This window comes from Crocuta crocuta, unplaced genomic scaffold, assembly GCF_008692635.1.
Source record: "Crocuta crocuta isolate KB4526 unplaced genomic scaffold, BGI_CrCroc_1.0 scaffold162, whole genome shotgun sequence".
Lineage (NCBI taxonomy): Eukaryota > Metazoa > Chordata > Mammalia > Carnivora > Hyaenidae > Crocuta > Crocuta crocuta.
Window position 1 is genome coordinate 1,803,092 of NW_027529433.1, and position 14,905 is coordinate 1,817,996.

Sequence of the window (14,905 nt, forward strand, 5' to 3'; positions counted from 1 at the left end):
GGGGGGCCGGCACCCCCACCCCAGAGCCGCCCGCCGAGGGCCAGAGGGCCAGTCTCTCCCCAGGAGGGAAGGCGAGACGCTCCGGGTCGCTCAAACAGAAGGTCCAGGGAACAGCGTGTGTGTCCCCCGCCTGCGGCCCTGGAGGAGCAGGGCGTGGTGGGGAGGGGGACGGGGGAGGGGGTCGACACCCGAGGGAATAGGGCTGAGGGCGGTAGAGATCAATCCAGGGTACTGGCGCGGGGTCACAGACAGGAGGGGAGCAGGAGAGGGTGCTGGTGGGGGCTCCCATGAAGACTGGGGCCATAGGTCTGTCTGTGTGCTGGGCGGGNCACTTTCCCCTCCTCCCGGCGCCTTCTCTCCAGTGAGGAGCCGAGCGCGGGCGGCGCGGGGGGAGGGGCGGCGGCGGAGAGAACAGCCAGTTGTTTAAAATCCTTCTAGAGCAGTTTCTAATTCCCCCCTTGCGCCGGGGTTCGGAGGGGGGAGGGGGGAAAGAGAGCGGGAGGAGGGAGGAGAGCGGAGAGGGAAGGAGGGAGGGAACCCGGGAGGGAGGGAAGGAGGGAGGAGACTGCCGCTTAGGCTGTAGCCGCCACCACGCGCTTCAGAAGGCCGGAGGGAGGAGGAGGCCTGTCAGTCTCGCGCGTTGCCTGGGCGAAGGGGGCGGAGCCGTGGCGTGGGGCGGCCAATAGTGGGGGTGGCTGCGTGGGTCGCCATGGGGACGGGGCTGTTCCCGGGGAGGCTGTGATGGGTTGACAGGTGCGTGACAGTGGGAGCTGCTCTCGGCACAAGCATGTACGGCAAAGGCAAGAGTAACAGCAGCGCCGTCCCGTCCGACAGCCAGGCCCGGGAGAAGTAAGTGTCTCCGCTTCTCACCCACCTCCGCCTTCACACGCGCGCACACACACGCACGCACTCGCACACTCTCTGGGAGACACACAGACCCAGACACTCTCCGCCCGGGGAGNTGTTTCCCAGGAGGTGCTCGCGCCGGGCGGGCGGCCTTGGGGGGCTGCGGGCGCGAGGGAACGAGTGTGCTGGGGGGCGGTGGCGGTGCTGGTGCCGAGGATGGAAACTTGTTTGGGTGACTGGGGGAAATAACCTACGGGTTCACCTCCTCACAAAGTAACTTTAAAGCTGGGGTCCGGGGCTGCCGAGACCCAGAGCGCAGCCGAGGGTCGCGGGGAGGAGGGCGGGAGGGGGCATCTGCGTGGAGGGTTCGCGGTGGGAATGTGGGTGTTTAGGGGAGCGGGCCCNGCGTTCGTGGTGCCCCGTGCCTGGCGGAACGGGGGTGGTCGGCGCCGCTGGCGCCGCTGAAGTTTAGGAGACTCAGAAGGACCGAGTTCCCGGGGAGGAAAAGTGTGCTGGCGAAGAGCGGGATCTGCTGGAGCAGGCTGGTGTTTCTGCCTCTCGCTGCAGACCCGAGTCCGTGGCGGCGGCTGGAGAACTNTTTTTTGGAGACTCGCAGCCTCCAAACGTCTGGGGGCCGCCGCTGCCTCGGCGCCGGGCGGGGCGGCCCCGGAGGGGCGGTGGTCGTGGGGCGAGTGCAGTGGGAGTTGGGTTGGCTGCAGCGGCCGGCTGGAGCGGGGTTGTCTGGGGGTGCGCTGGGAGCAGTGGTCCGAAAAGGGATTTGCTGAGAGGAAAGAAGCGTTGAGGTGGGGAGACACAGGTGTTAACTCCGGTGGGAGCCCAGAGGAGGCGAGCGAGAAAAGAGCCCCTCCCGTCCCGGGATGCTACCGTCACGGCACACTGCGAGGCAGGGCTGTTTGCTGCTATTCTTACGTACTTGTAACGGTGATTTGGTTGTTACTAAAAATGAGAGCGAATAGTGACTGTGACCACTGAGGAAGAACCCCTTTTTTCTGTGCAGCAGATCAGTGGCTCCCAGTAACCACCTCCAACTCTGAGGGTGAGGTGTATCCTTGTCATTGAACGCGCTCTGCCTTTCCGAAGGGGTTCAGACTGGGGAAAAGTCTGAGAGCATCTTTCAAGAGCTACTTTGGTTACCTTGCGCTTGGAAATAGCTGCGTGAATAAAAACCAAATACTCAGACGACCGAGTTTCCCTCCTTGCTTTAGGCAGTTAGTAGTCTTGTGAAAGTTTCTTGTGCCCTAGGGATGGGAACGTTTCCTAATCTTCGTGTTGGCAGCAACATACACAATTCCTATAGGATTTAGGGGTGGCAGGCCTTGATGTAGCAAAACAAACAAAACGGAGCAATGCTGGTTTTTTGTTGTTTTTTTTCAGAGGTATTTTCTGAGGAGATACATTTAGAATTTAGTTGATGTGTCATGAAAAATACAAAGGACAGTATTATAGCCTTGTTTAGAAACAGCAGTTACTAGAACTGAAGTTTTAAAATAACAGCCAAATTTATGTGCGTTAATCATTTGGTTGTAATATACTTGAAAAGATAAAAACAAGATGTTTTAATGATCATAGACTATTCGGATCTCACATTACTGAGAGTGAAGGAATTGAAATGTATTGAGACATTTGGGGGTGGTTGAATTTGAGAATCAAAGTAATTTTGGATTTTAGTTAGACTTCCAGGAATAGTTGAATCTAATCTGCATCCTGGGAACTTTGTTAAAAAACCATTTTTTAAAAATTATCTGAGATAATAATGAGAATGTGATGTATCTGTGGTCCTTTCTAGTCTAATTCTGTGATTCTGTCATGAAAACAAATAATTGGCACTTTTGCTTGTCCAGTCTACCAAACTGAACACCAAGTAACATCTACTCTTGTAAGCAAAGTGGTGAGGGTTCTGCTAGATGGTGCTATTTGATTTAAATATGTTTCTTCCATTCATTATAGTTGGCAGCAGGAATCCTAGACTAGCTTGCCTTATGAACTATATATAGATGAAGAGGCCACTTTGGGGGAACTGATAATGACTGCTCTGAGTTAATTGTTGTTGCATTAATTTCTGGGTGAATGCTGTTTAAGTCTTAGACAAACATTTGAGGTAGATTCTATTTTATACAATAAACTTAGTTTCATTTTGATGAGAGCGTTGATTTGATTTTTCAGCTTTCCCCTTTATTATTCACTTGGGACTTTAATGGCACTATTCTACAACAGTGTGCAAACTTCTGAAGATGAGAATCTTGAAGTTGTCTTTAAAATGGATGTTACCAGATTAAAAAAAAAAATAAGGTGGCATATTTAAAAGGTAACTGAGCAAAGAATTCTTTTAGTAAGAAAAATAGAATTGTTCTGATCTTAAAAATCACAGAAATAACTTGTTTTTCAATAACAAATATGTAAGTATTTTAATAAACATTCTGAAAAAATGAGTTATTAATGGGATGCATATGAAAATACTGGTTTTATAATGTGTCAGGAAATATATTTTCTAATGAGTTTATGGTCGGATAGCTGACAACTGCTTACTTATATTATTATATCTTTGCTTTCTCTTTCATTAAGAACCCATCCCCAAGTATGTGGAATACTTGAAATTAATTTGTAGGTTTAATATAATAGTTGTAGTTTCAGTATACAGTTCTGAACATAAAAATGGCCAGAGTCAGGTTAATTGTTTATTTTGTTGTTTTAAAGACAGGACAGATCAAGTCTATACAAAGATTTGGATTAGGTTTAATCGTAGTGGGAGTGATTGTGAACCCTTGGTGGGAGGTGGGATGTTTGTATAGAAATTTAAATTCTGATCCTGTTAGGTCATTTCCCACTTTAGCAGGCTTTCTTTGTAACACTGATCACAATTGTAATTAAGTAACTATGTAATTGCTTGTTTAATGTCTGGCTTCCTCTAAAATGTAAGTTTTTTGAGGACAAAAGGTGATACTTCTAATTTCTTCTCTAAGGTATCCTTGACATTAAGAATAATGTCTTCAAATGTCTAAAGCACCAAATAAACACTGTTGAATAAATGAAGATGTTGGAGTCAGAAGACTTTTTTTCAGTATGGAAAAAAATTTATTTCAATGACTTCCAAAACAAGGACTTTGAAAGTTTGAGTTCCACTGTCTCTAGGTTAGTTGTATTTCAAAAATAGCGAATGGCAACAAAACAGTAATTATTATTTATTTCTTATTCTATGTGCCTTTCACTCTGCTTGGCGCTTTATGTATATTTTCTCTGGTTTTCCCAACAATTCTGCAACATAGTAGTGTTTTTTGTTTTTTCTTTTTTATTAAAGAAATATGAAAACCCAGGGACACATTGCTAGCTGGTTTTCTGACAACGATTTCTCTAACTTTAGAACCTGTGGTTAAAGCTGAAAGATGTGTTTTTCAGTGTACCAGATTGTCTTCCTGATCTAGGGTAGGATGCTACAGGTTTAGAGAACAGTTTTACGTAATCAGATATAATACACTTTAGAGATTTGATCACATATGAATTCTCAACCTTAGGTGCACCTTGATGCTCATACCTTCCATTTTGACAGACTGCAGACTTGTGTGTGGTGTGGGCATAGAAATTTTAAGAGTGAACGTTGGAAGCCTAAAGTAATGAAGAATGCTTGTTTCTTCAGTTTTTTTCTTCCAGGAATTTTGTTTGAACGCTCAAGTTTTGAAGTAAGACATTGTAGCTGTGAACAATTAATGTATGAATGTTATTGTATCCCAACTTGCCACTAAAAGAATAACTGGAACCTGTAAAAATATTAGTAGTGATACTACTCTCAATAAAGTAATTTCATCTTGTAAAATTATGTAATAGAGCAGAAAGATGAGTCTTCTATAAAGCAAAGAAGCAAATTTGAACATAAGATGCACATACCAAACAGTGACATCATTTTAAGTAAACTTGTGAGAAACTATGGAAATCAAACTGTGCATCTAACCTGAGTCTCTGAAAAGTAACTTTAGTTTTTCAATTTTGAATCTTTTAGTTCAATATACCAAGAAACAAATACCATACACTCATTTTTAAGTGGTTAAAGTCTTATGAACATTTAAATACTGCTCCATATAGTGGAGCGTTTATAGAGGTTAGTATCTGCCAGCATCACTTTAGTCCCCTCTTTTTTTTTGTGTTATTGTTACTCCCCTAAAAAAATTATAAACTTTTTTTTCTTCCTTCCTTTCTGAAGGAAATAAAAAAGGAAGTTAAGATAAGTGAAGTTATATAAATCTCTTCAGAAACTTGATTGATGGGCAGTTAACATAGTTGAGTCAAGCCTTTTTGAGAATGAAATTTTCTGTATCAGATGGACCCCCCCTTCCCAATCCTCAGGATGCTTCCTCCAAAATACTAAATAATTTGTATCTGACATGTCATCTTACCTGTGAGAGTTTTTCTTTTGATTGATCTGTTTTCCATTATTGTAGAAAAATCTAAAAACTGTTTTTGAAGGAACAAACCTAAAGAAAAAAATAAGTAAGATGTTGAGTTAAATTTTAGTATTGTTTTTCCAGAGATTTATTTTGACTGTTAGAAGTAGTATTAATTTTGTAATGTATTTTTTCAGTGCTATGAAAGAAAAAGTGAAAAGTTTATTCCCACTCATTAGAACTAGTTTGCCATATAAAACCAAATCAGGATGAAAGTATCATTAAGTTTTAGTTGTTCTGCAGGAGTGGACCAAATGTGTCTCACATCCTCAATTATTACTAGAAAGTAGAATTATGTTGTTTTAAAATTAAAACATATTTTGTAGGCAGGAGTTGAATACCTAGGTTGCAGTTTATTAAAACTTTAATCCAGTAGTTTAGAGTTAAAAGTAAAATTTAGGAAAAAATAATTTTGAATTTAGACTCTTTTTTTTTCCCCTAGAGATCACGACTGTTACATTAATGTTGGGTTATAGGACTGAGGGTTAATGTACTGGATTTAGAAGACATGATCATACTTCTAGGAATATATAGCTTAAAACTATGTATTGAAGATAAGTATAATTTTATTTTGAAATATTTAGGGATATTCTATTATATGTACTATTGCATGCTGGTGACACTGTTAGTTTATAATTGTAATATGTGAGACTCTGTAAACATGCTAAAATATTAATTTTACTAATCACTTATTGTTTCCCTAGGGAAGGACTTAAAATAGCATTAGAGCAATACAATAAGATATATTTGTTAATATCTGAAGACAGTTTGGAATAAAAATTAAGTGGTTATATTTAGATTTTAAACTTTGCTTATCCAATTTTGTATACATTTTACATATTTAACATCTATTCATGTAAAGTTTTGTTAACATCTGTGCATAGCTTCATATGATTAGTACTATGAAAGTTATTTGTTATATTAAGAACCCTGTGTGTCCTACCAAAACTGATCTGAAGAGTGCTCCACCAAAATTTATGTCTTGTTTTCAGTAATGGCAGCGTAATAGTAGAAGCTATTCTTACCTCCCCCAAACTGTTGATCTTATTCACTGTGTGAGGACATTGAAAAACAGGTGGAAAAATGGTCCACCCAGGGAATAATAGAGTTTTTCTAGGTGACTTTAATAACTTTTCAGGCTGCCCAAATTTATGGTTGGTTATAATGGGTAACTGGTAATTTTTGTCAGAGTAGGTTAATAAATAGTTAAAGATTTTTGAAAAGTGGAGCTAATAATGTTATTGGAATATTGACAAAACTAAAAATTTATCTGGACTCAGAAGCACCTGGACAGTTCCAGTGCAATGAAAGAATTAGTATTCATTTCTTGTCCATCTTTAAATGAGAAACTTCAGTTGGTGTCTCTTTTAGTAGTCACGAAACTACCCTCACATTTTACTTTAAGAATTTTGATGATTCTGTTTCATTTAGGACCTAAACAGCTTTCTAGCAGTAATGAGCCATCATAGCATTTCACATCACAATTCAGCTGGAGTGAGTCTGAACCAATGACCTGGCAATCTCCTGTTTCTGATCTGCGTTAATTTTGCTTCAGAGAATATCATACAAATAGTTGGGCACAGAAAAATTGTAGAGACTGATGTATAACACTTTATCCTTTTTTACATATTTTTAAGGATTTTTTGTAATTATAATACAGTTTTAATACCTATTATAGTTTTAAAATACAGTTTATTTATTTTGAGTGAAAGAATGAATGTGGGAGGGGCTGAGAAAGAGAGAGGAAGAGAGAGAATCCCAAGCAAGCTCCGCACTGTCAGCACAGAGCCTGATGTGGGCCTCTATCTCATGAATCGTGAGATCATGACCTGAGCTGAAATCAGTGGGTGCTTAACCTGCTGAGCCACCTAGGCACCCCAATAATTAATATAGTTGAAATATTAATTATTATAACCTAAGCCATATTAAAATACTGATGAAATATTTGTGAAGGTAAGAATAGTAGATGAAAAGTTCTATATGTGGCTCTGTCCACGTAAGCTAAGAGAGGAGATGATGCTCAAAACAGGCTCTCGCCTGAAATTGATATGGTTATTTTTCTTTAGTGATCTGATATTTTTCTTGATTTTCCTTTGCTTTACCTTCTTCAGGCTTGAGAAAGAACCAAAACTACTTCACGATAGAAGAAAGCTAGGTAAATGCATTATTGTATTAAACATGATTTTATTTAAACAGGATTAAAATAAATGTTTTCTGTAAAATAAAATCCTAAATACTTCATAAAGAGCTTGTGGAGTTTTGTCATAGAAAGTTATTCTTTAATATTAACAATAACAGCAGTGCTATCATTTGCATATTTTGTTTGTTTTGGCCCTTTACTTGCATTGTCTCATTTAATCCCTCCAAGAATCCACTAGACTGTAGGTGCTATTTTCTGTTAATGTTAGAGAAGAGACAGAGGCTTAAGAGTTTATCATGCTTTTGGCGGCAGGTATTAAAACAGGAGATAGAAAATGGTTTAATTGATCAGGGTTTAAAAATAAATCTCACGTAACAGGATGTCTGGAAGAGGTAGTTTCTTAGTTGATTCAGTGACTCAAGAATATCAGGGTTCAGGATCATTTTCTTTATCATTCCTCATCATTTCCCTCTAATCAAAGCAACATCCCTACACCACATTCCCAGTAGACTTCCTCATGCAGCCAAGTCAAAGGCAGGAAGAAGGGTCAGGTTTTTCCTTGTGTCTAACTAATCAAGGAAGAAAACCTTTTCTTGAAGTTGCTTAGCAGATACCTTCTTATGCCATATTGAAGAGAATTGCAGCATTCTCTACCTCTACCTTAAACCAGTTACTGGCAAAGGTAATGGGATTATTGTAATTGGTTTAAATTGGTCATCTTCATCTGAATTGGAAACCTTGTCTCCCTTGTGCCTGAACTGCCTACACAAAACTGGAGATCTTTGGCCAGGAAGATGCATCTTGATAAGGAGAGAATATTAATGGGTCCCTCCTTTCATGGGTCTTTCAAGTTTGAAGGAAAAACATATAATACTAAACAAGTAAATAAATATGGTAGGCAACTTCAGATAGTCAAAGGTGCTTAAAAAAGTAATAAAGTAGGATAACATAGACAGTGACTGGGAGGCTATGTTAGACTAGGTTGTTAGGGGAAGGTTCTTAGAGAAGGAGACTTTTAAGTAAAGTCCTGAGTACTATTTAAAGCATCACTTGTGAGAAGTTTAAGGGTTAGAGCATTTCAGACAGGTATAATTGAGGAATTATACAACTATAATTGAGGAAACATTTTAGCATCAGCATAATCAAAGATTTATAAAATATGAGTAAAATTTGGAAAAAGAGTCTATGCTTCCTGGAGCCTGGTTTTGTTTTTTACTGAGGAATTGGATGGTGAGTATGGTTTTTCTGGGCTTTCCTAGCTAATAAGATTGACTTTCTTTTATTTCCTGAATGCAAGAATGTACTCATTCTAATGAGGATAGTGGAGCATATGGCTTTTATAATAACATTTATAGAAATAGCTAAGATTTATTAAACACTTAAAAACTATAGTTTTGACAAAGGATGGTACAACTGGTGTAATTATCTCTCATAAATTTCCCACGTTGGATCAGACTCTCTTATTTATGCAAACTTTACTTTTCCTTTTCACATCCATCATAAATTAATGAATTATTTGCATGATGTTTTGTTTGATGTCTCCTTTCCGGGTTAGATTGGAATCTCCCTAAAGACAAGAACCACAGTATATTCTCTAGTGCACTCCCACTGCTTAGCATAGTGTTTGGAATTCTGAGTAGGTATTTGTGGAATAAATGAATTCAGGATGTAACCAATTATAAATATATCATAATAGGATATCTCTATATCTAGTTTATTTTCTCTTCAGTATTCTAATATTTGGTACCAGGATTGTTAGGTAATTTCTAAAGAAGAGTTTTCTATAATATGGGAATTTAGTGGTTGTTTTGTAAATTTCAGGACTACAGGAGATTACCTAGTTGTATTACTCAGAGAAATGTATGTATTTTTAATATACATTTTAATAGAATAATCTCCTTTTCTTTGTATTTCACCAAATTTAATATAAATAGAATTATATTTTATAGTTTTAAGGTATTTTAATACGCATTATTTTATTTAAGTCTCATAATAATTCCATGAAATAGAAGGTAATTCTCTATTGGCTGTTGAGATTTATAGGTAGAAATTCTTACTCAGCTAGGGTAATAGAGATAATATGTGGCAAAATTGAGGTATATTTAGATTTTCTTTTGGTTCCAAGGTCAGTGTTTCTTTTATTATACTATAGCTACCTCTTTTAAAATGAGAGATTAATGTATATTTTAAGAAGGTTTATGTATGGATTTGATTCAATAGAGAATCGTAGATTAGATAATAGTTAAAAGTTTATGTCAATATTTTGGTTAAATGAAAAATATTGTTATAGTATGAATTAAACACAATCTTATACAATTACTTAACTCCAAGAATGCTACATTATAAATTAAATCTGATTTTGGTTTGAAATCCTTGTGCTTTTGTTATAGAAGTTGATTGGTTTGGAATTTGGGGTAGTTTGGATTTCTAATTTGTGAAGGTTTAGGCTCTTTGATCAAGGATCTCTTCTCTATTCCTTTGCCAGTTAGCTTTGATTTGGAGAGCTGGAATAGCAATAGGGAGAGGGAACCTCACTGTAATAAGAAAGGGAAAGTCTTTCGATATGGATTAACAATATGCCATTCTCTTGTTTTTGTTTTTACCATGATAAAATAACATAAAATCTACTGTTTTAACCAGTTTTAGGTGTATGTTTTAATGCCATTAAGTACGTTCACATTGTTATGTAACCTTCACCACCATCCACTTCTAGAACTTTTTCATCACCCCAAACTGAAACTTTACTTATGAAGTAACTACCATTTCCCCTTGTACCAGCTTCTGGCAACCACCATTCTATTTTTTGTCACATGAATTTGACTACTGTAGGTACGTGTATAAGTGGAACCATGCAATATTTGTCTTTGTGTCTGGCTTTTTTTTTTTTTTTTTACTTAATTCTTTAGCACCTTTTGAAAGTAGATATAATTCTCATTTTTCATATGAAAAAATTGAGTCTCAGTGAAGTTATATACTTTGTCTAAGGCCATAGTAAGTTACACAGCCTGGATTCAAACTCAAGTTTCTTCATTGCTGATTTTAACCATTTTGCCTGAGTGTTTCATTTCTTAATATGGGAAAAAATAATGGGAGTTGTGAGGGTGGTGAGTGGGAGGGAGTGTTTGGTTAGTTCTCTTCTCATGTATCCATCATTTTTAGTTGGGGTGAGATGCAATAGAGAAGAGAGGCGCTAAGGAAAAACGTTAAAGAAAGCGCTTTACAGCTGCTTAAAAGGTGGGCAGAATTATATAGCTACTGAAAGTGCTCCACAAATAGCTCCAAATTCTTTATATGGTATAAGAGATTTAGCAACTTGAATGTAATGCTTGTCAGAGAGGAAGATGCCAGTTAGAAGTTCAGGTTATAATTTCAGGTAAAGCAGTTTCTCCATTCATTTTGTATGTAGAGGTGAAGCAATTTGGCATAAATTGATTTCCTTAGTAAATTTTAGAGTCAGAAATAAACAGGTGAGGGATTTGTAATGTCTCAAAAAAAACACTTTCTTCTCTAATTATGAGTCTTTCAACCAGCATATGGCTTGTTGATTTTTTGTTTGTTTTTTTGGCTAGGGCATCTGGAAATTTCCATGTGCTCTAGGAGCAACAGTACAACCATACTGAATCTAGTACTGTAGTACTATAGTACATTTCTCTAGTACTAAATATTATAAAAATAGGAACAGTTCCTTTGTTTCATTTTTTCATAGCATCATGAACTGTTTGTCATTTTAATTGGATTAAAAATATGTGATGATTATGCTTTATTCAGTGCATTTAAGCAATAGTAATTATTAGGAAGGTATTAAAAGTAAGGGGACGCCTGGGTGGCTCAGTTGGTTAAGTGTCTGACTTCAGCTCAGGTCATCATCACACAGTTCATGGGTTCGAGGCCCACATTGGGCTCTGTACTGACAGCTAGCTCAGAGCCTGGAGCCTGTTTCAGATTCTGTGTCTCCCTCTTTCTGACCCACCCCCCCCCGTTCATTCTCTCTCTCTCTCTCTCTCTCTCGCTCTCGCTCAGAATTAAACATTAAAAAAATAAAAGTATTTCAATAAGCATTTTTAAATCTTGATTTACACTGAGAGACTGATATGGTTATTCTTTCATTTAGAAATACTGTATTGGAAAAAGCTGAGTGAAATTTCTTGCCATGGAATACATTACATGCACACACACAAATATATATGTATATGTCTATATATATTGAGAATAGTTTTCAGGTAGGAGTTCATCTTGGGAAATGACTTAATAATTCATTTTGAATTCAAATTGGTGCTGGGTCAGTTATGTAAATGAGTTAAGTTTATAAATTCAGGACGTAAAAGATTTGGGTGTAGGCAAGTTTGTATTAAACATTAAAGGGTGCTGATGCTTTTCTGTAGGATGGGTATATCATTAGCCAGAGAACTTAATAGCAAGCACAGGCAAAAATGCTATTCATTGCAAAATATTTCTCTGCTTGTATTAGCCAGAATATCCCAGCAGAATAGCTCCTTCAAAAGGAAAACTGGAGATAGTTTAATGCAAGCATGTTTAAGATTAAAAAACAATGAGGAATGGAGGAACACCCAGGAGTTAGGAACAAGGGAAGATTTACCCCTCTTAGTTCTAAAGGGTAAAGGGGACAGAACAATTATCACAGTCTGGTGAATGCTATGGTCATTGCAGAAAGGCCACCCTCGTGGACCTGAGATTTTATGAAGAGGGCCACAGCCACTGTCAAGCCCCCTATTAATAGAGGCTGGACGCCTGGCACGGAGGAGATCTTCTCTCTGTTCCTGCCCTCTGATCAGCTGATGCCTCCTTTCTGTAAAACCTAACTGGAATCCAGATGGCAAGGGAGATGAGATAATACACTCTTTAGAGATGAGCCTCCTAGGTCACAGCAGGGCCGAAGGGTAGAGAGTAGATCTGTTTGGGGTGCTTGAGTGCCTAAGTTGGTTAAGCGTCTGACTCTTGGTTTCAGCTCAGGTCTTGAGATCAAGCCTTGCATTGGGCTTTGCACTGACAGTGTGGACTCTGCTTGGGATTCTCTCTCTCCCTTTCTGCCCCTCTCCCTTTCTGCCCCTCTCCCCTCACACTCACATGCTCTTGCTCTCTCCCTCTCTCTCAAAATAAATAAAGAAAGAAATTGAAGAAATGTTAACTGTCTTTCTTTGTCAGCCTCCCTTGACCTCTTGAGTCAGATCTGAGTAACAATACCCTCTGTGTCCAGAAGGACTTTACTATCCAGATGAGACTCAACTCTTGTTCCTTTTATTTATTTATTTATTTTTTAAAAGTTTATGTGCAGCTGAAGTGAGCACTTGAAGGAACTCACTATCAGTGAGTTACCTCACTGGGGAATGAGAAATATGGGTATGTAGAAGCTGCATGGGAATTCCGAAAAGGGGCATGAATCCAGCATAAGGCTATGATATTCTCAGGAGATATTTCTAAGAAGATGTTTATTAAGAAATAAGCATTAGCTAAATTTGAGCTGGATGGGGGCACAAAGTAAAGAGTATTCTAGGAAGAGAGATAAACATGAACAGAAGCAGCAAAGTATTAAGGACGGACTATGCTATGTTGGGTGAACTACAAGAAAGTTGGTATGACTGGATGTGCTGTAAGATAGGTGTAAGATATGCCGCCAGATATGTCTGGCAAGTTAAACAGGAGCTATTTCAAGAATGACCTTGAATGACAGCTTGACCTGAGAAAGAAGCGATTTTAAGCAGAAAAGTGACATCATCTGAGGTACATTTTAGAAGAATCAAAATATAGAAGGTGGGGTAAAGGGGGAGGCAGAAATGTTAGGAAGTTATTGTAATAAATAAGCCGGGATAATAATAAATCATTTTTCTATCCTGGCAGTCCAGCAAATGTCTTAGGATGTAGAATGCAGAGGACTTGGTGACTTAAACGTGAAAACATTAGGATTTTTAAGAGGGCTGTAGTTATGGATAGAAGTTTCAGTCATAGCCTTGGAGGGACTACAGAAGGAAGACCAGATACGAGGTGTAAGGAAGAAGATGAGTTCAATTTGAAGTGCCATTCAGACCTAGATATGGAGCATGTTCAGAGGAAATCAGATCTGTCCTTATTGAGCTGGGCTGGTGGTAGGAGTGGAGGGAGGTTTCTAGTCTGGAGATAGAGAATCGAGAGAGGATAGGGAAAGAGAAGTTACACTTGTAAGCATAAGGTCCCTGGTTTCAAGCATTGTGCCAGATACCTTTGTTTATATTTTATTTCATTCTTCACAGTGCTCTGAAGTAGGTAGTATCATCTCCATTTTGATGAGGAAACTAAAGCTTTAACAAGATAAGTAATTTAGCTAAGTCACACATGTCAAACAAGAATCTGAACTCATGTACGGCTCATTCTTTCTTTAAAAAAAAAAATGTGACATTTAGGATTGAGTGGTTCGGTGAATTAAGTATCTGATGTTGCCTCAGGTCATGATCTCACGGTTCATGAGTTTGAGCCCCGCTTTGGGTGAGCCCCACTTCTCTCTCTTTCCCTCTCTCTCTACCCCTAACTCATGCGCCCCCCCAAAACTATTGAAGTATGACATTCATGCAAGAAAAGTGCACATATCATAGGTATATAGGTTGATGAATTTTCACTAACCGAACATACCAGCATAACCAAATACCACATCAAGAAAGAAACTTTACCAGCACCCCAGCAGCCCAGCACCAGAAGCTGCACACGTGCTGTACACCTTCACCCCCACAATATTTAGCAGCAGCGATTAGTTTTCCTTCTTATTTATGGTCCATTTTTCTTTGCTAGTATAATCGCTTGAACCCATGAGATGGGAATGAAGTCATCCTTCATGGGAATGTCCAGGGAGAAAATGTGAAGAGAAAAAGATGGAACTTAGGGAATATTTAAGGGAAAAATGGAAGAGAAATTTGAGATTGAGACTGAAAAGGAGTACTAGAGAGATATGAGGGAAACTCATAAGAACTGGTGTCACAGAAGTCAAGGAAGAGAACTTTTGCGAATGGAGGCCTGAGTTATGCCAGATATATAGTAGAATGAATGAAGAGGTAAAACAGGCTGAAGTTTTAGAATAAGAGATTATGTGTGAATTTAGGCAGAATAGTTTCATTGGAGCGGACCTAAGCTGATATGCAGTGTTTTAGGGAATTGGATATAAAGAAGGAAGGTGGAGACATCAAATGTGGACAGCCTCACTTGAGAAAGGAAGCAGAGAAAAGACTCAGTACAGAAAGATTGAGATTTTTTACTTGGCTAATTTTGTATATGGGGGTGTGAGTAGGGAAACACTATTTGATTCTGCCATCTTGTAAAGAAGTTTTCCAGAAACAAAGTTTCAGTGGTGCTTTAGTTATGTGGGTGGAGAGGGGTGATTTTGGAAAAGTAGGAGAAGCTACAGAGATCAGCTCAGGAAAACTTCTGAAAGCCAGGCTAACAGTTTGGAATTCTTCCTGAGGCTATTTGGGGTTTACTCTAA

General features: G+C 39.0%; 1 protein-coding gene across 2 annotated transcripts in view; it reads left to right on the forward strand.

The window, feature by feature from the left end:
• Positions 1 to 719: 719 nt before the first annotated feature.
• SSBP2 (single stranded DNA binding protein 2) overlaps positions 720 to 14,905 on the forward strand; it is a 291,176-nt gene continuing 276,990 nt past the window's right edge. For both annotated transcript variants that reach the window (XM_077759863.1, XM_077759864.1), the window contains exon 1: positions 720 to 849. In XM_077759863.1, coding sequence (XP_077615989.1) covers positions 788 to 849 — 62 coding nt within the window. In that variant the 5' untranslated portion in view covers positions 720 to 787. The remainder of the gene's footprint in view (positions 850 to 14,905) is intronic.